The following is a 23,713-nucleotide window of genomic DNA, read 5'->3' on the forward strand; positions in this document are numbered from 1 at the left end:
ATGGAACCCACAGGAGGTTTCAGCCCTCTGATGGCGGGAAGGGCAGCCTCCTGGAAGGCAGCTACTGTTGGGGCAGTAACTGCCATGGTTGGCAACTGGTTCCAGATGCGAGTGGGTCGGGGTATAAAATGAGAATTTATAAGAATCAATTGATGCTACGGGGACGGTGAGCTTGAGTACATGATCTCTTCTGCTGACACAATGGAGCTTGGGTTATGAAGTGAGGGAGATTGATGTTGAGTAGCTGGTGATGTATTCTATAGAACATGGTGCTCTGTGCGTGGAGATGACGTATGTGCAGTTGATCCCATCCCAGATTGGAGACAAGCCCTGAAGCTGAGGTGGATGTTTTGTAGTCGCAGGTGACAAAGCAAGCAGCTGCTTTCTGCACTCTTTCTAAGCCTTCAACAGTACTGGAAATGTAGGGATTCAAGGCTTCAGAAGCGTACTCCAGCTGTGGTCGAACAAGTATCATGTATGCTTTGGATTTTACAGCTTTGGAAGACGATGACAGGGTTCTCCTTATCAGCCCAATGGGTTTTGCTAGCCTTGCCTTGTACGAGTTGACAGTGTGTATTCCATCGGAGGTCCTCACATATGGTGACTCCGAGGTATTTGTATTTGTCGAACCTGGACACAAACTCATTGCAAAGGTTGTAGTTGTTCCTTGTGATGGTGAGGGAAGCACACTTTTCAACATTAAGTACCATAAGCCATTTTTTTCTTAATCAGTCAGACAGGGTTTGAAGGTCTTGCTGAAGGATGGCGACGTCATTCATTGTTTGGATTTCTCCGTAGATCACACTGTCATCTGTGAAGAGTTTAACGTTTGTGGTAATGTCATTTATATACAACAGAAAGAGGGCTGGGCCGATAACCGATTCTTGAGGTACCTGGGTCCTATCAAAAGAATTTGCCAGGATTTGAGATTGCCACTCGGTTTTAGTGGTAAATTCTTGCTTCTTGGTGACCTCAATTCATGTAGGCCTGTCTAATAACTCATTGTAGCATGAACACAGGATGTCAATACAATGATAAGTGCAAAATTTAAGCACCAGATTTCACCATTATTAAGGATGTGTTCTTGCAGTACATGTACAGGGAAGGAAATATTTGATATAACGTCGGTCCTTTCTTGGCTGAATTACCTCAGCCAAGGAAAATCAAATCGAATGGAAATTTCATTTAACTTTACATTTCAATTTAAAGGAAACTTTAAGCAGTGCATGCAACTTGCTATTCTTTAGTCAGTTGTCCTTACTTCAGTGATTTCTTTTTATTCTGTACCTTGTAAAACGTCCCTTTTCCATTCTCAAATCAAAATAACGAAATCTAACAATAAGGGATAGCGTTTTGTTTTGCATTATTGCAAGCAAGTGTCATTTTCGTATGAGACAGATTATTCTTGATGCAATTTTTAACGAATTGAATTCTTAACGCTTACAAAATTATTCTTTTTTATTAAAAAAAGTTTAATATATTATGTGTGAATGCAGATATTACCCAATCGGCAATATTATTGTCAGAATTATCACATAGAAAGTCTGCCAATATTAAGACATATTGTTTATACGGAAGAAACCTGGTTATGTTCATGCCATATGTGTTGCATGTGTTAAGTATCCATGTTGTCCAAGATCCAGGCATGTATTCTTTTGTCACTCATGTGTTAAAGTTTTGACATTATATCATACCATATTTTCAACAACGGATGACATTAATATTTAACAGAAGTAAAATTTGGCACCGTTTCATAGTTTGATTTTGCATATTTTTCCCACGAGCTAATACATGACTCGATGACGTCACCAAGAATGAAGATCTCAACGCCAAATCAATATCCATACGCAAGGTCCCAAGAATTTGACTTGGATAATTGCTTATCTTTGTCTTCTCTGAAGTGAATTACAGTGGAATTTTTATAGAACAAAGAATATGCTTCAATACTTCCAAAGGTATAGCTATTAGCATAAAGGGGTTTCCAGGCCCAGATGCTCATTAAGGCGTAACATTTTAAAAGAAATGCCATAGGAATACTGATACACTAACGTCTTGTACATCTGCTATAAGCAGAGTGATAATGTCATTCAGTTGATTTTCAGAGCACGGAATTCAGGCAGTGTTTAATGTTTTGATATCTAAACTTATGTAATGTATTCTTTCAACTGTAAATTTGACACGTACTTGTGTGCAAACATCCAAAACATGAATTCGATCTCTTAGTATATGAATTACCAAGGGAAATGTCCAAACTGCAACGTCCAAACTGCAACGTGGTCACTCAACCGTGAAATTTTGCCCACAAGTCATATGGTACGATAGGAAGCACATAAGTTCTATGTTGCCTGCCGTCTTATGCTGGAAATTTGAAATTTGTTCCGATATCATTAATTCAAAGTTACGAAAATGAGCTTCTGAACTTCAAAAAGTGACCATTTTGCCTTTAAGAGCATGCTCACTGAAGCGTGACCGACTGATATCTACTAAATATCATATGAAAGGTAGCTAAAAAATACAGCTACATGCCCCGGTATTCAGATTTCCTCAGAGGTTCCAGATTTAGAAATTGCAGCAATTCGTTTCAGGGGAAACTTATTTTTTGTTTAGTGTTTATATTATGAACAATCTGAAAATGCAGTGTCACACTTGACTGAGCAACACATCAACTGATACCAGGTATGAAATGTATGATTATGTTTTTTTTTTTTAAGGCATTAAGAGATGAAGACAGAAAACTGAAATTTAACATTCCTGTGTCTAAAAATTCAAACGAAATATGTAAGTGATTGTTGTAATAATTATGATCTTATTTATTTGATCTGAGAACAAAAAAAAAAAACTATCAAATACAAATTTTATCATTTCTGACTTGTTGTCAAGCCATTAGCTTTTGTAATCCGTGCTTGTCACAACTTGCACCCTTCCGATTAATAGCCTTAGCTGTAATAAACATTGCCAAACTACTTCTCAGTATGTTTGTGTCAACATTTTTCCTCTCGTAAATGAGTAGAGTCCATGCGATTGTGCGTGACTTTAATACAGGGCCTATGACATGCAAGTTTCAGGATTCCTTCGGTCATGGAAAACCTGGACAAGTCGCGGAAGTTTGAAAATGTTTTTCCAGGCCTGGAAAAGTCATGGAAAATGTAGAGTTATAGATACATCATGTAAAAGTTACTGGAAGTTATGTCTATATTTTTGCCTTTAAGTATTTCTTTGGCAATGCACTTTTTTTTAAGGAAAACATTTCACTGAATAAAATCTGTCTTACTCGTTCGCTACAGAAAGTGTGTCGAGGAGGTATACACTGTCGCCTTACATGGTAACGCATTACTTATCTAATAATGATTTTCATTCATTCATTACAAACCACCAAGGTTTTCATGTAAGTTTCAGTCCAAAAGAAAAAAAGAGGCTAGATTTCTAAAATTTTAATTTGAAGTAATGGAAAAGTCGTGGAAATTTGTAATGGTGCAGGAACCCTGATGTTGACTTCTGTTGATTTAAATTTTAGAATACCCTGATCAGTATACATCCATGTGAATTTCTAAATGCATGCAATACATTTCATTATGATTTTCCTACTATTTGGATACGCAAAAAAAAAAAACCACAACAACACACACATAAAAAAAAAAAAACTTCCAGGTCAAGATTCTGCCTATGACATCATCTGTCAATCACTGCTCAATAACAAAAGACAGTGGAATGCACCTTCCTCTCCACTGAGCATAACTTGCATGTTTCCATACAGTGTCTTTTGTTCATCACATTTGTAACCTTGATTTTTTTTTTTTAAATCCCGTTATATCCCGTTCAAAGCTCAAGAAAATGAAAAAAAAAATCTTGAATGATATATCATTCTGATTGGACTGAGAGGATTTCGCATGCCCACCCGCTTTTTCGTGTTTTTGTTTATTTTGCTCAGTGCTCTCAAGCTACTATCCCTGGATCGGGAACTGCTCACAACATAGTCCCTTGTGAAAAAATCATTCATGTATTGGTTTACCCCAAGAGGCACAACGTTTCATTTTAGCTTTGCTCTCTTCGTGAGAAGTATATCCACCAGGAATTGCCTCGTTTCTCAACATGATATGCGTCTTATTTTCGTCTGGCTAACGGAGAAGAAGTGGAATCTGTTGGCATTGCGTATTAATCAACAAACAATTGACTTCGTTGATGAAGATGTTTTTTCATTTTCGAGTAGAACGCTGATACCTGCATTCACTTCCTGGTCTGTTATCGCCCTGAACCCGCCATTCCAGCTCAGCTCAGGCACGTGAGTTACCCGACTGGAAAATTTTCTGTTGTACCTTTTTGCATTCTGTATCTTTCTAAATTCTGTAACAGCCCCATAAGTAAACGTGTTGAGTCATTGTACCATTACAGGTGGAATCTACAATATTCTCTCACTCCACTGGCTGTGCAAAACATGCTGTTTTCGAAATACATGTGCAGCAGCTCAAAAGATCCTTTAGATTTTTCATCAGTAATCACTGCTAACCTGATTTTCATCTATCACCACGCACTGAACTCAAAAATCAACACGACCTATGCTTCTATCTGACCAACACTTTGGAAAAGTGGTCAAGTTATCAATAAGACACATGTGTTGAACGGAAGATGACTTTCCAGTCGTAATATGCTACTTTTACACCATGTTCCCGGCGGCCACAGCAGCTCCCTTTGCCCGAATCGTAGCGCACCGTGGGCAGGTGGGGTATTCTCTTCTTTTCCCTCCCCCCCCCCTTCGTATTCTGACTTGTCTTGTTTGTTGTAGGCCTTTCTCCAGTGAACATGTAGCTATCAGACGTCGTTCTCGGCGTGTGGTTAATTTTAGGGTATAAACTGTTCATAAAGTTCCTGTTGAGTTCCGCTACGGTTTACCGACCCGACTGCAAAATTTGTTTTGGCCTATTACGTGCTGTCACGTTTTGTTGCGTTCACCACGTTTTTCATACTGCGGCCTACTAGGCTTCTCATCAGCACCGTGACTACTGTGGCAATTTCTTTTTTTGACAGTTTAAAGTGTGACTTGGCATCAACGGCAATGACGGCCTGTCACCCATTCGCGCTGTCTCACATCATCATTGTAAACGGTGGCCTGAAACAGGTAGTGATCGCTGTGGTCGCCGGGAACATGGTGTAAACGCAGCATAAGGTTCACAATATGAAATTCAATCACAAAATAACTACGAAATATAGGGTGATGTTAGTTCTACCCCTCCCCCTCCCCCTTTTTACCCGCTACCAAGTTTTTAAGGCCGTGTCACACCATAACGCGGGCTTGTGGCGAGGAGGTAGTTTCCAGCACGTAGAAGATTTTCAGCGGGCGAACAAGAATGCTTGCAATTTTCATTCAGGCCTTGTCATACCGTACGGGGGAACTTCTGCGGCTTAACTTGCGGGGAAACAAATTTACTCCCCGGAGCTCTCCGCAGTTGGTCCGCACCTGACAGTATCTAGCGCGTAGTTGCCCGGAGGTGCTCACGCAAGTCCGATTTAACCGCAGCCAAGTTTTGAGCATGACCAAAACTTTTTCCGGGTGAGTCGCGGGAATGCCCGTAGAGGTCCACGCAGAACGCCAGTAGGAGACCCTTAGCGGCAGTACTTCCCAGGCAGTTCCCACGCAGGTACTTCGCAGTCCCGTATGCAGCCAAGATAATGAAATTCTGTGAGATTTCAGTCATTCCATTAGAGGAATTCCTTCACTAAGTTGTCAGCCCCCACGCGACTGGTACAAAGGTCACACAGTATACTCGCAAGTATAACGCGTCCAGCAAGTAAGACACATGCGCTGACTCGCACAAATCCTTTTCCGCCCTCAGGAATGTCCGGTATGCTAGAAAATCCCTACACGTAACAAGCCCGAGTAGCTTGCCCTCAAAGGTGTGACAGGGCCTAAACACGGTTGCTGGTAAAAAAGAATATGCGTGCGCACCTCCGGGCGAATACTTTCAAGATACATGCTAGGTACTGTCATGTGCGGATATCTACGGGGACCTCCGGGTAACCAAAATTGTTCTTTGCAAGTCGCACGCAAGGCTGGTGTGACACGGCCTTAAGCATGCTCAAAACTTGTTCCGGGTGAGTCGCGGAGATTGTCAATAGAGGTCAACGCAAACGACATTCTACAAGCATAGTACGGGTGTTTTACTGGCAAGGGGGTGAGTTATTCTGCTAGTTATGTACCTGAGAGTCGGCTGCGGCCAGGATAATGACACTGGGACATTTGCCAAATACTTAGTCTTTCAGAGGAACTCCTTCCCTGATTGTCAACCACCACACAGAATACCCGCTAGTAGAACGTTAAGTAGCACGCGTCCAGTGGGTAGGACGCATGCAAAACTCGTCCAAATCCTTGTCTCCCCTCAGAAGTTGTCCTGTATGCTTGAAAATCCCCACACTTGCCAAGCCCTCGTAACTTGTCTGAAAAGGTGTGACAGGGCATAAATATGGCTGCGGGTAAACAGGCTTTGGGTTCACACCTCCAGGCAACTACGTGCAAGATACGTGCTAGGTACTGTCATGTGCGGGCCATCTGCTGTCGCAAGGATTGCCCGGAAAGGTGTGACAGGGCCTTTACGACTTCAGACCTAGAAATTCCACCCTGTTCCAACACTGTAAATCAGATTATCGTGGTGATTCAGTTGTCCTTGTTCTATGATTATCATAAACCTTTGTATTATACACTGCGTTGTCAGCTTCAGAACGTAAATTTGATTTGTGAAAATCTGCATGCTTGGCACGCATCAAAATAACACTCAGCAGCACATCGTATGCAGTTTCTGCGTTTTAAAGGCACAGTATTGGGAGCAGGGATTTAAAAAAATGTTTAAGATATTACATTTGATGCATATATGTAGGTCGGTTGTATCACACACACACACACAAAAAAAAATATCCTACCATGTGCTGGGAAAAGCTTAGAAATAAAGCCTACGATATATATTTAATTAGATATCACTATTTTTTTCAATAATCCATAACTGTAGACGGTCTAGTCGAGAATCATTTTTAATATAACTATTGCTCACATGTTGCCCATTTACCAATAGTTAACTTCTATTATACTGATTCAAATTTGTAAATTAGTTGTTTCTATCCCTAACTCACATTTTATAACTACTTTGAAGCACTAGAAGCTGGATCTTTGTTTTATCTGCAAATGGTATCATAATGCCTTTAAAATTGCCCGTAAGGAGTTAGTGTAGTTATACATGCCACGCCTATCACTGAGTTCTTCCAACTCATGTTCAAAATAAAACGCCATCATTTCATGTCACCTTTAACCCTTCCGTGCCAATAAGTTAGATGCGCACAAATTCCCACACAAACATACCTTATAGATAAGTGATCTGTGCGGCACGCTAAGGGTTAAACGAGACGTATTGCTGCAGCTGGGTGCATTTTCTCTCTCTCTCTCTCTCTTTCTGTTTCCCAGGCTACTGAAAACTATTGAAAAGCAAAGTTAGGTGGAATGTTTGAACTATTCAGAATTGATTGAACATGAAATATTTGTAGAATTTCAAATGATAAACTACCACTGTGATGTATCTATTTTTGTAGCTGGATTCTATACATTCGGTCCTTCATTGTGTGGTAATAACCTTGGAGGTGGGTATTCCCACCGTCTTTGTTCAACACGGAATACACACCTCACAGGCAGTGACAGGTACGATTTTGATACATAGCACGATGTGCGTTAGTTTCAGTTTCAGTTTCAGTTTCAGTTTGATATCATTTTTGTATTTTCCATGGAACTCATACATGAATTAAGGGCACCCGCATTTCAACAAAACATCTAGACATTAGAGTCACAGTATGCATGATATAAAATCTTCAAAGTACAGTCAAGACCTGCCTTAGCAGCTCCCTGTCTATTGCGGCTACCTGCCGTATCAGGCCACTGAAAAATCCCCGCGAGAGAAAAGCTACGTTAAAGACATTGTGCAGAGCGTCAACCTGTCTAACGCGGCCAGCGGCCGCCAATTCTGTATCTCACGGTAGTTTAGCGACCACAGACAGATTATGTAGCGATCAGGAGCTGAGTCGATAATTAGTATGTTTTTGTTTAGTTTAGTTTTGTTTGTTTTGGCGGTACTTCTTTTGGTTTGGGTTTTTGGGGGGTCATATTTTTAATTATTATTGTTTATTTATAATAATTATTTTTGCTTATTTTTTGATTTATCTATTATTATTATCATTATTATTGTTATTATTATTATTATTATTATTATTATTATTATTATTATTATTATTATTATTATTATTATTATCATTATTATTATTATTATTCCTCTGCAGCCATGCCCACAGTCAGAAGAACGCTACCGCTGCATTCAGGCAAATAAATGCTATCATGACATTAATGTTTGCTGTATGCACGTTCATGTGCAATAACGGCATGGTGCATGCAACACATGATACGCGTGCATCCTACACACTATACATGTACATGTAATTACTTATGAATCATTTTTACAGCGATGATACATGTAAATGTATGTAACGAAATTTTGGAGAACCTGTCTATAGCAGCAGCCTGTTTATAACGGACACTTTCATCTCCCCTGAGTAGCCACTACAGAATGGTTTAATTGTATTCGGGAAAAAAAATACAATAAGTAGTCAAAGAGGTCAATGATACAAAGTTATTTCCAGTTATCAACAGAGAGAGAGAGAAAACAAAAAGAATGTAGGAGTCTGTCATCTTGAGCAAATGCTTTATAGTGATGGCAGCCTCAGAAAAAAGACCCAAAAAAAATTAAGTGAGGTAAACCCTTATTGATCGGGGTCATCCTATGATTAGACACCACGAGTCATACGGCCCACGAGCTAGACACCTACGAGTCATACGCCCACGAACTAGACACAGAGTAAAGCAGGTCCACAAACTAGACAGAGTAAAACAGGCCCAAGAGCTACACACTCGGCAAATAAGGCCCTAGCTCGACACTAGGCAAAAAAGAAAAAAAAATCCACAGGCTTGACACAACATATATTAAGCCCATTTTGCCTCGTGTCGAGCTCACGAGCTTCATTTGCCTATCGTGTCTAGCTTGTAGGGCTTATTAAGCTGCTGTTTAGCTTATCGATCCTATACTTGTAGCTCGTAGGCATCTTGTACTCCATGTCGAACTCATGGGGCTTGTTTACGAAATCGTGGACATGGTTGGGCTATATAACTCGAGGATGTCGAGCCCTTGATGTGCAGCGTTTGAATTCGACAATATGAATGTTCACTATTTCAACCTCTGCGATCAAACAAATCCAGCTGTAAAGCAGGACAAATTCCACCACAGACATGTACGTCGATGTACGCACATTTATTTTGATGGCCTTTTATGAGCAAGTGATGTCATCATCTCACAAGTTTTCATTGATCGCGCACACTAAATCTGACAAAAATTAAATTCTTCTCTTATAAAAGTGTAAAACATAACTCTATTCCTGGCTGAATAACATTCATATTGTAATAGGTCAGACATTATCATATCCATTATATAGATGCATTTTACTTTGCCCCCCCCCCCAAAAAAAAAAAACACAAAACAAAACAAAAACAAAAACAAAAACAAACAAAAACAAACAAACAAACAAACAAACAAAACAAAAACAAAAACAAAAACTGGAAATTTCAAGATTTTTTATATAAACTATGTGGCAAGTTGCGCAGTGATATGACATCATTAATTCTCTCATTTGATTATTATATTGGTTGTTCAAGAATTGTTCTGTGAAACTAAAGCAAAACTTCACAACTTTATAACTTCTGTAACTTTTATCAAATTTTCATTAAATTGTCAGTTTTGTGCTTAGAAAATTTTACTCTTCTTATCAGAGTAACTTGCAACTGATCAGGAATTCCCTTTTAGTAGTAATCTTGCATGTTTCATGAATATTATCTCCTGAAGGGCGTTGCATTAGTGACAGATACACGTGCATGCACAACTAGATTTACAAGATTGACATACTGAAATCCGCTGGAACTAGCCTGATTGCGAAACGCAAGAATATAACCCACCAACCAACTGGTTGCTTATGTGACAGGGATAATTTTCTAATTGTTTTAGTTGACTAAATAGAGAAAGAATGTCCAACGAGTAGAATGGTAAATAAGTGAACGAATGATTTAAAGTAAAAACAGTTCTAATATGCCTGCAGAATTCAAATTAATGAAATTTTTTCCGTGGAGATGTTTTCATTGCAACTGAATTCCAATATTATGTATTATATATTTACGTCGATGTAGGGCAATCTCTCAATCAATGAAAACACTTGCTGTCGGGCGAAAACTCGGTGGTCTAGTGGAGATGACACCTGTCCGATGATCAGGAGGTCGTAGGTTCGAAGTACGCCCATGATTTTTTTTTTTCATGGCTAGTACTAAAACACTGATCAATTTAGTGCTTATTTACGTCGATGTAGAGCAAATTGTCATTCAGCCTGCAGAATTGTCGATTTTTGTTCTACACATATGCATACATAAATGTTCAAGATTCAAGATTCAAGATTCAAGATAATTTATTGTCATGTATAAAATATACATAAAATTTGTTTTCGGACATACATAAAGATAGAGGTGCATAAATGAAGAATATAAATCATGAAATAAGTTAACATAAGTTTTATACCATACATACATAAAATATATACATTTAATACAAAAAAAATGAAATATTGCAGGAGAAAATAAGCGTATATAAAGTATGCATTTTTTTTTTTCCCTTCGCCCTATTCACCCCATCCAGGCACTTCCATATGCTAGAGCACTCCTCCAGTTGAGACTTTAACACATGTTCTACACACCACCACTACCCCCCCCCCCGACTCTCAGAGAGTACACTTCCACATACACACCCACACACACACACACACATACACGCACACACACATACCCCACACCCGCGAGTTACACCCATATAAACTTATACATACACACACACACATACACCAAAACTATCACCTAATCAACGTGAAAGAGCGCTCCAGCACACAAAAAGCCTGGGCAAGGATAGGAGACAGCAAATTATCTCAAAGAGAATTTGCTGCGTGACAAAGGCTATAAAAAAAAAAGAGACATTCATACACCATACTAAAATATGGTTTGAAATAACGGTGAAATAACACGATTTCAGTTGGGAAACGACGAGAATGCGAAATATTGGCCAAAAAATTCGCCGAAAGGGCAAACATTTCAGAGTATACACGATCCTGGTTGCTACATATCTTTCTTTCTTATATACAATCGATCGCAGATAATAGAAAAATTCGGTCAAAGCAGTATCCTCCGAGCTACAGTGATTGCATGCAGCTAGTTTGAAAATACGATTGCTATGGCGCGATCGATCATTACATAAAGTTCTACCTACCAACTGCATAATGGGGAGGGCACTTCAGGAATACAAATCGTGTACTATGATCGAAGTTACTATTGACATCTTTGATCTCAAAATACTCCCAAACAACTTATTATGCTGGCAAATCGCGTCATGTATGGCTTCAATGATATGTAAATACCAACTGCCAAAGAGTAAGGAAATTGTTCAGCTTAACCCATGCTCTTGTTTTCATTAAAACATGTTATTGGTCCCTTTTATCTACCTTATCGGTTTGTACATGTGTCACAGTACAAAATTCTTTATTTCTTTTTTTCGGCAGTAGTTCAGAAATTAAAAAACCCTTTTCTCTCAAATATTATTTGCTATGTTACCCCATTAGAAACTGAAACACCTTAAACTGCCTGTCCACTTTTTTAGAAAGTGTTATGCTTCACTATTTTCATTGTTTTCATGTAGAATATTTAAATAGGTTATTTGAAAGAGTTCAAAGGCCAATAAAAGTCAGAATTATTTCTATGACGCACTCGTTTCTTTTTATACTAAACTCTAAATAGGCTTTCAACTAAACATGACTTATACTGGACAGAAATGAACATCTAGTGATCTATTTTGCATAAGTTAGAAATTTGTCGAAATGAGAGTAATATTGCTGTACTTTCCGGGGAACAATATGCCATTATGTATGGAATCTTCATTTACTAAAGGGTAACTAAACTCTACAAGAAAAAGATTTCTTCCTGTTATTAATCTGTTTTTCAACTGAACTGTACTGACGATATGTGTAGAAATCATTGGCACCATCACATCACTTATTTTGCAGAGTCCTCCCACAAGATCAATCTGTTATTGTCTGTACATATATTTTCAACTAATACTTAAGTAGATTTTGTCATGAGATTACCATTTAGGCCGAATAATATGCCTTTTTAGAAGTGTATTAACTAAGGCTGTAACGCATCCGATGATTTATTTCTGCGTTTGTATCAGGTTATATGTAGGGCCTATATCGACATTATTAATTGGAAAATATCAAACTTAATTACAGCAAATTTTCATATGTATTGGAGTAACAAAAAAGATACACACACAAAAGATATGTCTCATCAACTCAAACAATTGAGAGTCCACGATTATTTCTAGGAACGGTTATGGAAAAACAGTATAGAACAAAACGTATTTTCATATATCACATGGCATACTTAACATATCAAACAGCTGGAGTTTTTTTTTTTCCTTCGAATTTCTATTGCTATCAGTCATTGGTAATATCAAATAAACACTAAACGTTGGTCTTTAAGAAAATACCGTCACAATCTTTTCTTTAATTTTTTGTTCAAAACTAGGATTCGTCGTTCACAAGAATGATGTCCGACGTGCTATACAGACACCGCGAACCAGATATCTGGGAAGGTACAGCGTCAATTCTCGTTGAAAATCAAAATTTCCTGGCACGGCTGGTAAGTTGTCCGCCAATGCGCTTGGTAATGAAAGCAGTGTAAAGTGTCATGTTTTGAATACGACCTTGATTTTTAATCCTTGCGTATCAAGCTTTATAAATACTTATCCAGAATATACCCATCCTTAATCATCTCCTTCAGAACTTCTTCAAATCTATCTTTTCCTTCAGGTAAAGAAAAGACCACGGTGGCAACTGCAGATTTACCACCTGAAAGTATGGCGTGATGGTACTTTTCTCTATCTGTACCTATACAAACGCAACGAGGAGGGAAGTAGGGCAGAAAAAAAGTACAGGATTCGCAATTACACAACGAGGTTCGGTCTCCCGGAATACGCCCATCGTCTAATGAGAGAACGGGGCAGAATCGTCACCATCCAAACTTCAGATCCTTCCTTCGATGTTCTGTACATTGTCTTCGAAAAGTGAGCACGCAGAACTCAGCATTTACTATTTTCACTAATTGATGCACTCATTCATTGATGAATGTTTATAATTCTTAAGACATTTTGATAGCAGCTAATTGTATCAGCTAAACTGCTGACATCATTTAGAAATTACAAGCATTGAAGTAAATGATTTCATATTCAATATTGTTACTCATCAATGAGGAATTGCGCCAAGGCAATTATTATATGTTTATACTATTGCAAGAAATTAATCGATGTAAAGGTTCACAAAATGCATTCCATGTATAGCCATGTTGTTTTTGGACTCAGGGAAATGTAGTAAATCAAAAGAAAAAAAATGTTGAGGTTTCATAAAACTTTGACCGATTTAAAGATTTATTGAATTCAAGGTTCTACGTGTTTTCCGGAAACAGTGTTATCAAGAGCAACCTCGGGCACAGTGGAGGTGTTGGTGTCATCATTCTCGTATAGTCGTTTGCATGAATATGCATTAAAGTTCCTTCTTCTTTTTCTTTTTTTCTAGAGATGAAAGAGATTGAGTTACATCTTACCATCAGCTCATTTCAATGTCATTTGAATAACCCAGGAAAGATGACGTTTAGTGGATAAGGCTTGGGATGCAAAAATTCATCAACAAAAAGCATGTCATGATATCTTTGTGCAAAAAAAAAAAAAAATGTTACAGACCGCCATTCCCTGAGTATTTGCTTCAAAGATATCTTGAGGAATATACTTGTGTTTGATGCACCTAACCCTTTTACACTCTTGTTCCGTTGTGATTGATATCCCTTCCTCTTACATTAAGATGGCCTGGTTTTCACTTGTATTGAGGATTTAAGGATAACATAGAATTTGAATATGTGATATTTGCATCACACGTTATTGTTTTCTTGGGGTTTTTTTTTTTTGGTTTTTTAGGAGATTTTATTGAAAAAATATCAATGACAAAGTTTTCATATTGTCTATGCGGTATCAAGGTGTTTGATAGCTTGTCGGGTGCTGTGATATTTGAGTCTTTTCAAGTTTCTCAAAAAGAATACAAAATAAATTTCAAGTAGTTGCTTGACACGTTTTTACAATGAACTTTTTCATTAAAAGAGACAGAAATGAAAATGCATGTCGTTTGCATAATGTGTTTTTTCTGAACTGCCTAAAAGGGACCTTAATCCATTTCGATGTGGCTCATCTTACCTACAGAAATGGGTAAGCACGACTCATTGAAGGATAAAAAACGGGTTTTATCATCGTACAGAAAATAGTTTGCGCTCTCTATCTGTGATATAATATGTAGACCTGCACAAAATAATCGCTACCGAAATTACTCATAAGATTTGGTGGGATACTATGATTTCTTATAATTTTTAATACCACTCAGGGGGAACCTTGTACGGATGTATGTCTAAATTGATTAAATGGCTCAAGATAACCATTCTTTGATATGTATATGCATAATTTTCTTCACTTGCCATCTACAGGGAGAAGTTGAAGGAGTTCACACGAAGTATTGATCCCTACGTAGAGAACCCCTACCATTCTAGACCGGTGAGATCACGTTTTTAATACCCTATGCTGTTCTTGATTATTGTGTAGTCAGGCTGGTACAAGATGTGCACATGAAACCATAATTCTCCATTTTTTTTTTTTTTTTTTTTGGGGGGGGGGGGGGGGCTTTCCTAGAAGAGTGATATATACATATACTTTTTGAAATTTATTCCGAAAGTAACGAAACACAATTTAGCGAAAAAAAAACAACATTTGTAAGCATAGCCCAAATTTGACATTTTGTCGAAAAGATGATCGAAGAGTATTATGACATATGCAAATTCATTGGATCACTAATTTTATTGAATTTGGAAGAATGAAAAAAGAATTTTAAGTGATTGGTCATTCGTGAAGTTACCTTCATTTATTTTCGTATCGAGCTTCATCACTCTGAATACAGAGGCTATGAACAAGAAATGTAATGTATAGACATTTTGCTATCTTTAATCATTATAGACAGATATTATACAAATTGTTGCACTTGAAATAAGACAATCAGAGTTGTGAGTTTTCTAAGTAGTTTTATCATTCTATGGGCCTTTTTTTTTTGTCAAGAACCCTCTCCTTGACGTAGAAAAGAATGCTGCTTTTTATGAAAAAGTTTTAATCGTACGTCTTTCCTACCGGGCATAGGTGACGCAACAGTTCACCGATATTCCGTATGAGGTGTACCCCGACGATGATATGTACGAACCTCCTCCCTCTCCGGCTACCCAAAGCACACATCAACCCCGCCATCATGGTCCCGGTGCTCCCCCGCTGCCAAGGAGATCCAATAGTGAGTATCCCTTGGAGGGCGTGATTGCCGACACGTCCGCAAAGGCAATGGCAACAAGCAGGGAGGTGAATCACGTCCCAGGGCCAAGCTACCTGCTTAAAAGTAGAAGCACATCCGATGTCTCATGTGTCAACAACCTGTCTCCTCAATGGCAGATCACCGACATTTCATTTGAGGATGAGCAGGACACCAAACCTACATCGAACGTTGTGGCCAAGGATAGGAGGCGCGACGAAACCTTAACTGACTATGTGATGTGAGATTGATGCTCCTCTTACTACGTTTCAAAATCGTTTTCTGACTAATTAATTTGTTGATTTACGTACCTCGCTTCTGCAGTCTTCGCCTTTCTTTCTCAATAAAAATTGTAACTTGACCTTCTCCAGCACACTCTTATTACACCAATAAAAATAATTTCATTCATATCGAGAACTTTAAGCATTGTACTAAGTTAACTCTGACAAAATTTGCCGTAGACTACGTGTCACGCGTCATTGTCATTTGATTCTGTTTGGATAAGTTAAGACATGTAGTACAAGCAGCATAATGAATACATTTTGTGTTGGGTTCTTCAAGGCTCACCACCATTAAAAGTTCCGGGCTATCAGCCCGTCAGTGTAGTTCCCCTCTGGGATATAAGAAAGCACAACTTTGTCGCTCCTGGCCAAACTACGGGAAGTCATAGGCGTGTCTTTCTTCGTCTTTCCCCTCATGGGTGTATAATTTGAAATTCGAATGATTGGACAGTGAATGTGCCATAAGTGAATGTAGCTGACTCACAGCACTAATATTAAACAAAATAATTATGTCACATAACTGATAAATATTTAAGCGCGATTGAACTGATGAAAAAGGGCACTTGAATGTGATTATGTCACTTGTGATACGATGCGTTACACTTGTATCAACATCAAATTTCTCTTTGCACATAATGTGATATAGTGTTAAAAATAAGATATGATATGATATAACACAATATAGTATGATATTAGATGATGAGATATAAAATGATATATAGAATACAATACTATAATCATATGAATAGTACATGATCTTGAATGCACTGCACTACATTACATTCACGACAAATGCATAACCATTCCTGGTGCAGTTGTACTTATGAGATAAGATTCCACGTGGGCTAATCATGCACCTGGAGTGTATATTGGCTAGAGTTCATGAAAGAGCGTTTGCCTTAGATATTGTGGATAAAGTGTCTTTATTACATTGTTCTGTCTCTAATTCCTGTTTGTTTCACACGGATTTCCCGTCAAAGAATTAAAAAAAAACTATAGTTCACGGTCTAACGAAATCAAAAAGTGTCTTACGGTACCATGTCAACCTATCACTTGTAAATCTTGAATGAATACCTAATTTACAGCAATATGATATGATATAATATGATACAATATATATATATATATATATATATATATATATGTACATATATATATATGTATATATATATATATATGTATATATATGTATGTTTATATATATATATATATATATATATATATATATATATATATATATATATATATTGTATCATATTATATCATATCATATTGCTGTAAAATATGTATATATATATATATATATGTATATATATGTATGTTTATATATATATATATATATATATATATATATATATATATATATATATATTCATGATATCCCTGCAGGCAATTTCGACGAGACCAGCACAGAGAACATGGCATCGTAGAGACCGTACGTGCCGCTGATATCAGTCGACAATCTCTCAAGCTGGCTTGCCACAAGAAATCTTTGGTGTAAGTTTCAAAGTGAACTAACTGAAACCGCCTATATCAGATCAAGTTAACTAGATCCGAAGCTGAAGGGTTAACAAGCACGGAGGGTTGTCGTTCAGACGACAAGCCTTAACCTCGAGGTTAGGAAACATCGAGGTTAAGCTCGTAGTTAGGGATCGTGTAGACGCACTCGTTGTTAGCTAACCTCGAGGTTAGCTCGAGGTTAGTGCACATGTAGGTCGTAATGAATGTGTTGGAGTTGCCAGTATACTTTTGTAATGTAAATATAAAACGAGGTTAGAAAACCAAATATATCATCAATTCCAACCTGGACTAATTTTCATTTCAAGTCCATTTTCAATTGACTTCAATCGTACATTATATCCATTATGAATGAAAGGAAATACATCATACACGGTGATACATTTATCAGTTCAACTGTCAAACGATTTAAAAGGACAAATCATTAGGTACAAACTGGATGACACAAAATATATTTACGAATGATAACATAATGACAAAAAGAACAATGCACACTTTGCAATTGCAATAAAAACAAATACGATGTAAACCTGTCGATGGAAAAGAGTGTACCTCTGAAAAGTAAATCACTCGAAAAAAAAAAAACAACAACAACGAAGAAACAACAACAATTTACCAATCAGTATAACTTATACATTTACAGGCAAAATGAAGATATGTACCGTTGGAACATTTGATAATTGATATACATGATGCCAATGCTATAAAAACATATCGTTTAAAGTACTTGTTTTAGAATTAAAAGAAAAAGCAAAGTCAAGATGAGATAACAATGCCCAGGCACAGACAGGATTCACTGAGAAGTGTATACCAGGAAAATATGGTGACCAAAACAATATATACAAAAATATAGACGATCACAAAAAACATAAAAAAAAAAAAATTACGCATGGACAAAATACTATAAACACAAATCAACACATCTGGTATATCAAGATGTATATTTCAGCATTGAGAATTTAGGGTTTCTGGGACTAACACTGAACTAGAGCTTTCTATAGCTCAGTCGGTAGAGCACCGGGCTAGCAATCCGGGGGTCTGGGATTCGAACCCCGATGAAATCCCATTTTATTTGCTCAATTTTCCACAAAAGGGGGAATACTTAAGTAAAAGTAGCAGCAGGCGATATGCATGTACATATCATACTGGAGAGACCATTTTGTTGTCTTGCTTCCTTTTCCTCACGACGGTGTAGTGTTGCTGATGTATCCACATCATTGGCCAAGAAGCTTCATGTAGGCGATGTGTTACTTCGAGCAGACGACAAGGCTCTATACACCACTCACGACTGCTATGATACCTTCAAATGTGCCACGAAACACGAGGTAGGTGTTGCTGTTGTTGTTGTTGTTGTTTGGTGTTTGTTTTGTTTTTTTTGTAGTGAGGTGACGCCATTCTCACCACTATGATGTGGAATGTAGTATATCTCATTTCAAGTACATCCGCTGTATGAGAAATACATTAGTATTGCCGCTGTGATTTAATGTACCGAGCTGATTGCCTTCGTGTACTGTTTAGAGTTAAATCAAGAGTTAATTATACATTCGGAGAGCACATTGCTTAGAATATCACATGGCAGATCAACCTGTCCTGAAATGACGCTAAAGTGTTTAGGTCGCTCCTAAAGGCTTTCTTATTCTGCGCATTCATTAACTATTTACAACGAAAAAGAACGAATGTTACAACGTTCCAAGTCAACCCTTTCTGCCTATTTCACCGTCATAGTTTGTTGTGGAGCAGATGAAAAGAAAAATAGATATATTCACACTGCCATGAGAGTCGACTTCAAAAACACGATATGAAGGAAAAACTTAATTAGGGAAATTCTGCACTCGGCGTGCTCAGTCTAAAACTGTGCTATGCACTGTTTGTTGAAAGTCAAGTGTAATAGTAACATTGATATCCTGCAAGAAAGTCCATGGGGATATTGGAAGGCTGTGCACTACAACGACTGACAATGCATGCCTTTCGAATCCTATCTATATTGATACAAGTGAGATTACATTGCATATTATAATGTTAAACTGCTAACTACAAACGTGCATTATTATCTATGTATGTGATATACATGTAGCTCAGCAGATACTCAAGAATTATCACGTGAGAGCCATATATGGCAAACTATTAACAAAAATAACAAAATAGAGAGAGTCTCATACTGCTCTTTTATGACCTGCAGGTGGATCTTCAACTGCAGCGAGTCCCAGAAGGTGTAATGTGTCACGTCAGCCTTCCGGAAGATGGACGGATTGAAGCCCTCGGAGCTGAGTTTGAAAGTGACAGTTTCGGAATTGAGGTGAGTATGAATCAAAAGGCATATACATTTTACTACGTGTTCAAGATGACTCCAAAGATATTGACTCTGTTATTCTGGCAACACAAACAGTGACTATTGGAGTGAATTCATTCACCCTATTTAAAGGAACCGTTTATAAATTTGCTTTTCACAATTTGATTTGAAGCATTTGTAAATTAGGTGCGGCGTTAAAGTCTCTCCTTACGATATTTCCATTTCTTATGCGTAGAATTTCACTTTGTTCTACTGGAACAGTTTTTTTTTTTTCCTGCGCCACTGGATATGTATATATATATATATATATATATATATATATATATATGTATTATATGCATATTTCGGCCAATAAAAAATGAGTTTATTTCGACTCGTTATTCGAGTCGAATAAACTCATTCTTTATTGGCCAAAAATGCATCACCAGTTTGTTTCTTCATATTCATATCATGACAGGTCACCAAATTCAACGGCAGCGGACTCCTCGTCTTGAAGGGCCAGATATCAAACCGTCTGTCGGCCAGGTTTTCCAAAGACGAGGAAAAGATCAACCTCGGTCTGGTTGAGATTAATCGAAACCCCGTGCCACTGGATAGCTCCAATAAAGAGGTGAGTTTGAAAGCATCCGCGGGTCAGCGAAAACCTTTTGGATCAGAGCCTACTTCCAATGACCCCTTCATTTTTCCGTGTTTTTTTTTCCCCCAATTCCAGACCTTCAGATTCCCCGGAATGTATTTCCTGCTTTGAATACTGGATCCACAGGCTATTTTTTTTTTTTTGATAGATTATTGTAAACACACACATGCTTGAGGGTTGCAACGGTATTATATAATAAATATGGTATCTTATTTTGTTGTTTTCTTAAAGTCTTTATTGGGTATTGTTTTATTTTCGATTAACTAGATTTGATTAAGGCGGTTCAAGAGATGGTGTTCCGAACGGTTTTAATTATTCCAAAACAGAGATGTCCGTTTTCTGCGGACACACAAAAGGACTCCACATACAAGTGTATTTGTGGCTTTGATGATCAAGGCTGCCTCTTTTTCTGATTTTGAGGGCTAACATGTTTATATTACATAAATTGAGATGAAATTAAACCCAATGATAGAGTTAGTATTTAAGACGAAAGTCAATCCCGTCGAAACTATAATGCAAAATCGTAAATCTGAACTGTATGTTGTGGAAGTGTTCAAAAGTGTTCCCTCCAAAGACAATTGTATCATTTATTTATTTATTTATTGAAACATATTTATACAGGATAAAAACGATCAGCTAAAAGCTGTTTTACATCGAAGTCCTGTGTAAAAGCAATGCATTTCCTGCGCAGGGGATACTATAAAAAAGAGACCATCAAAAAGCAAAAAAAAAAAAAAAAAAAAAATCATCTTCAACAGATTTAGAACAAAAAGGACTGCCGGACTGGGATACAAATGCACAATTCATTAAAAAAAAAAAGAAAAATGCTGAGTTTTGGAGTATATTCTGCCCACTATTCACGCCAAACAGAATCAGTACACACAAGACTGAAACACGCAGTTTTCAGCAACCCCATTTATACAACACCATGCACTCGGTCAAGCCTACAGTTCACACACGGCACACTCACTTACACACGCGCACACACACACGCCCACACACACACATACACACACACACAATTACACACGCACACCATCAACAGACACACCACACACAAAACTCACTCGAGCACATACTCGCACCACATGCAGTGATACAACACAAGATGACATCACAGGCAAATACACAAACAATGCACACATACAATACACATTCTAGAAACACAACGTAATATACAGTAATACGACTGCGACACTGGCGATGGCATTATACATGTACATAAACGTGTCAAAAAAAAAATGCGACACAACAACCTCCATTTCTATGTATAGGCCTACTGAAATACAGAGATGAAAATGTGGTAGGTGACTGGTAAAAGGTGACAGCCCGGCAGTTCACCTTTCCAACTGATTCTGACAAATGAAACTGACATGGTATCATCTTCAGGAATAGTTCATTGTAAATTTGTGATAAGATTAGAAAAGATTACATTAGATTAGTGCTCAGACTTTTCCAGTCGAGTAATTTTCATTTTTGTCCCAGCAATCTTTGCGCAATTTCGATTCGCGCATCACCATGCCTCTATTATAGGTTTTCCCGGTCAATTTCATACTTTTGTCATTCAAGTTCCTATTCCGAGCATTCAATTTCACGCATTCCACGCTCGCAGCACTGGATCAGCAATCAAATTCAAAATCCGGTCATTCGAATTCACTATTCGAGCATTCAAATTCACTCTCGGAGCATTCAAATTCACTATCGGAGCATTCAAATTCACTATCGGAACATTCAAATTCACTATCGGAGCATTCAATTTAAGAGAGGAGCACGCATTTCATCATTGAGCATTCAAATTCATGTCAAGCTGGCGACGGAATCTCGTCGGTCATTCAAATTCGTGAATAGGCAACCATGTTCCGAATAACTGCATTCAATTTAAAAGAAGTCCTGATTTTAGTTAGTTTGGGGCCGTGTATGCATGTGTTTCTCACTTGGTTTGGATATATTGGGATTTATGATTATTATTTATTTTGCAGTAGAGGTCCACCTGTTTATTGACAATTTTGAACTCGCGCTTAGCAAATAGGAATATACAGGCACATGTCCCTGGGATTGGACATAAAATGGAGGTCCCACGTGTAAAAGAGTCACAACTCATGCACGTAAAAGATCCCACTTCATTTATTCATCGCAAAGAGCAAAACATCTAACTGGACCCCATATGGAAGACCAGCTTTTGCAGCTGAATATGGGTTATCCAGCTATCTTCTTTGATAGAAAATGAAACAAACAAAAATTAGGCACTGTATAGGTTTACAGACGAGCATAATACGGAGGGTTGGTTGACACTTTCGAGGAAAAAACACACAATTTCGACTATTTTGAAAAGCATACATGAGCATTTTATACGTGTTGTTTGCTGTGTATTGCTGTCTTATTGATTTAATTTTGCGGGACTATGTGAGATCATTGTGTGTCAGTTTGTCTTTAATTGATGAATTGTCATTAATGTGGTTGGTGTTGGGGCGTTGCAGTATCATCAAGAAATATGATTACTCGTCGTTGTGTTGTTTGGATGCACTGCTGATTGGACATTGCAATATGAAATTTATTGAGATGAATAACAAAGAATACATGAACAGAGAACAACGTAGAACATGTAAACAATCCTAATTACACTATTTAGCATTCATTGGTTGTGTTGGCCCTTTTTCCTTTCTTAAAAGTCTCCTCCATTTTCCTCCTTAAATTGATTGCACGAAGTAGGAACTTGATCGCCTCAAAATGAATTTGAACGCTCCAAACAAGCTCATTGGGACTATCACGTGACTATCGCATGAATTTGAATGCACGGGTAGGAAAGTCGGTGCTCGCATTTTTAAATTGAATGCCCAATCGTGAAATTCATTTCACAAAAACGAAATAGAACGCTCATAAATGAAATTGATCGCTCGGATTCTGAATTTTAATGCCCCAATATTTTCGCGTGCGTGCGCTGCGTGAATTTGAATGCACATTGATGAATTTGAGTGACAAAAGTATGAAATTGACCTGGAAAACGTATATTTACCGCTCATCAGAAGGAATAGCGAAAAGTAATAACCATGATAAAGATATACAGGAATTTGTTCCTTAAAGAGTTGTTTGTCATTATGCATTGCGACATAAATCAGTTGTCTACCTATCTGTAGGGCAGCTCCAGTTTGGCACATACTTCAATATATATTTCTTAGTTGCGGCATCATACAGACATGGGTTAGAAACAAAACAAAACGAAGAAGACTGTTGGGACTCCATCTCTTGAACCCAATGGTTTCATCACCTCTACCGCAAATTAACATGAAATAATTTATGGTGATGCTACAAGAATTTTACACTTTTTGTGTTCTTGTTCAGGTCAAGACCAGGTTACGTAAAGCCGGTCAAGAACTCGCCTTGCTGTTTCTTCCTATGGATCTGGTGCAAGCTCTTCGCATTGCTGCTGACTCTGAGAAATGA

General features: G+C 37.8%; 1 protein-coding gene across 1 annotated transcript; it reads left to right on the forward strand.

Moving 5' to 3' along the window:
* LOC140237760 (uncharacterized) lies at window positions 1–23,713 on the forward strand. Its single transcript, XM_072317696.1, has 10 exons — window positions 1–121; window positions 496–611; window positions 12,973–13,226; window positions 14,687–14,753; window positions 15,387–15,787; window positions 17,217–17,324; window positions 18,541–18,670; window positions 19,525–19,641; window positions 20,093–20,245; window positions 23,612–23,713. The coding sequence occupies exons 1-10, from the start codon at window positions 1–3 to the stop codon at window positions 23,711–23,713; spliced, it is 1,569 nt and encodes a 522-aa protein (XP_072173797.1).

Source organism: Diadema setosum, chromosome 2 (assembly GCF_964275005.1).
Source record: "Diadema setosum chromosome 2, eeDiaSeto1, whole genome shotgun sequence".
NCBI lineage: Eukaryota > Metazoa > Echinodermata > Echinoidea > Diadematoida > Diadematidae > Diadema > Diadema setosum.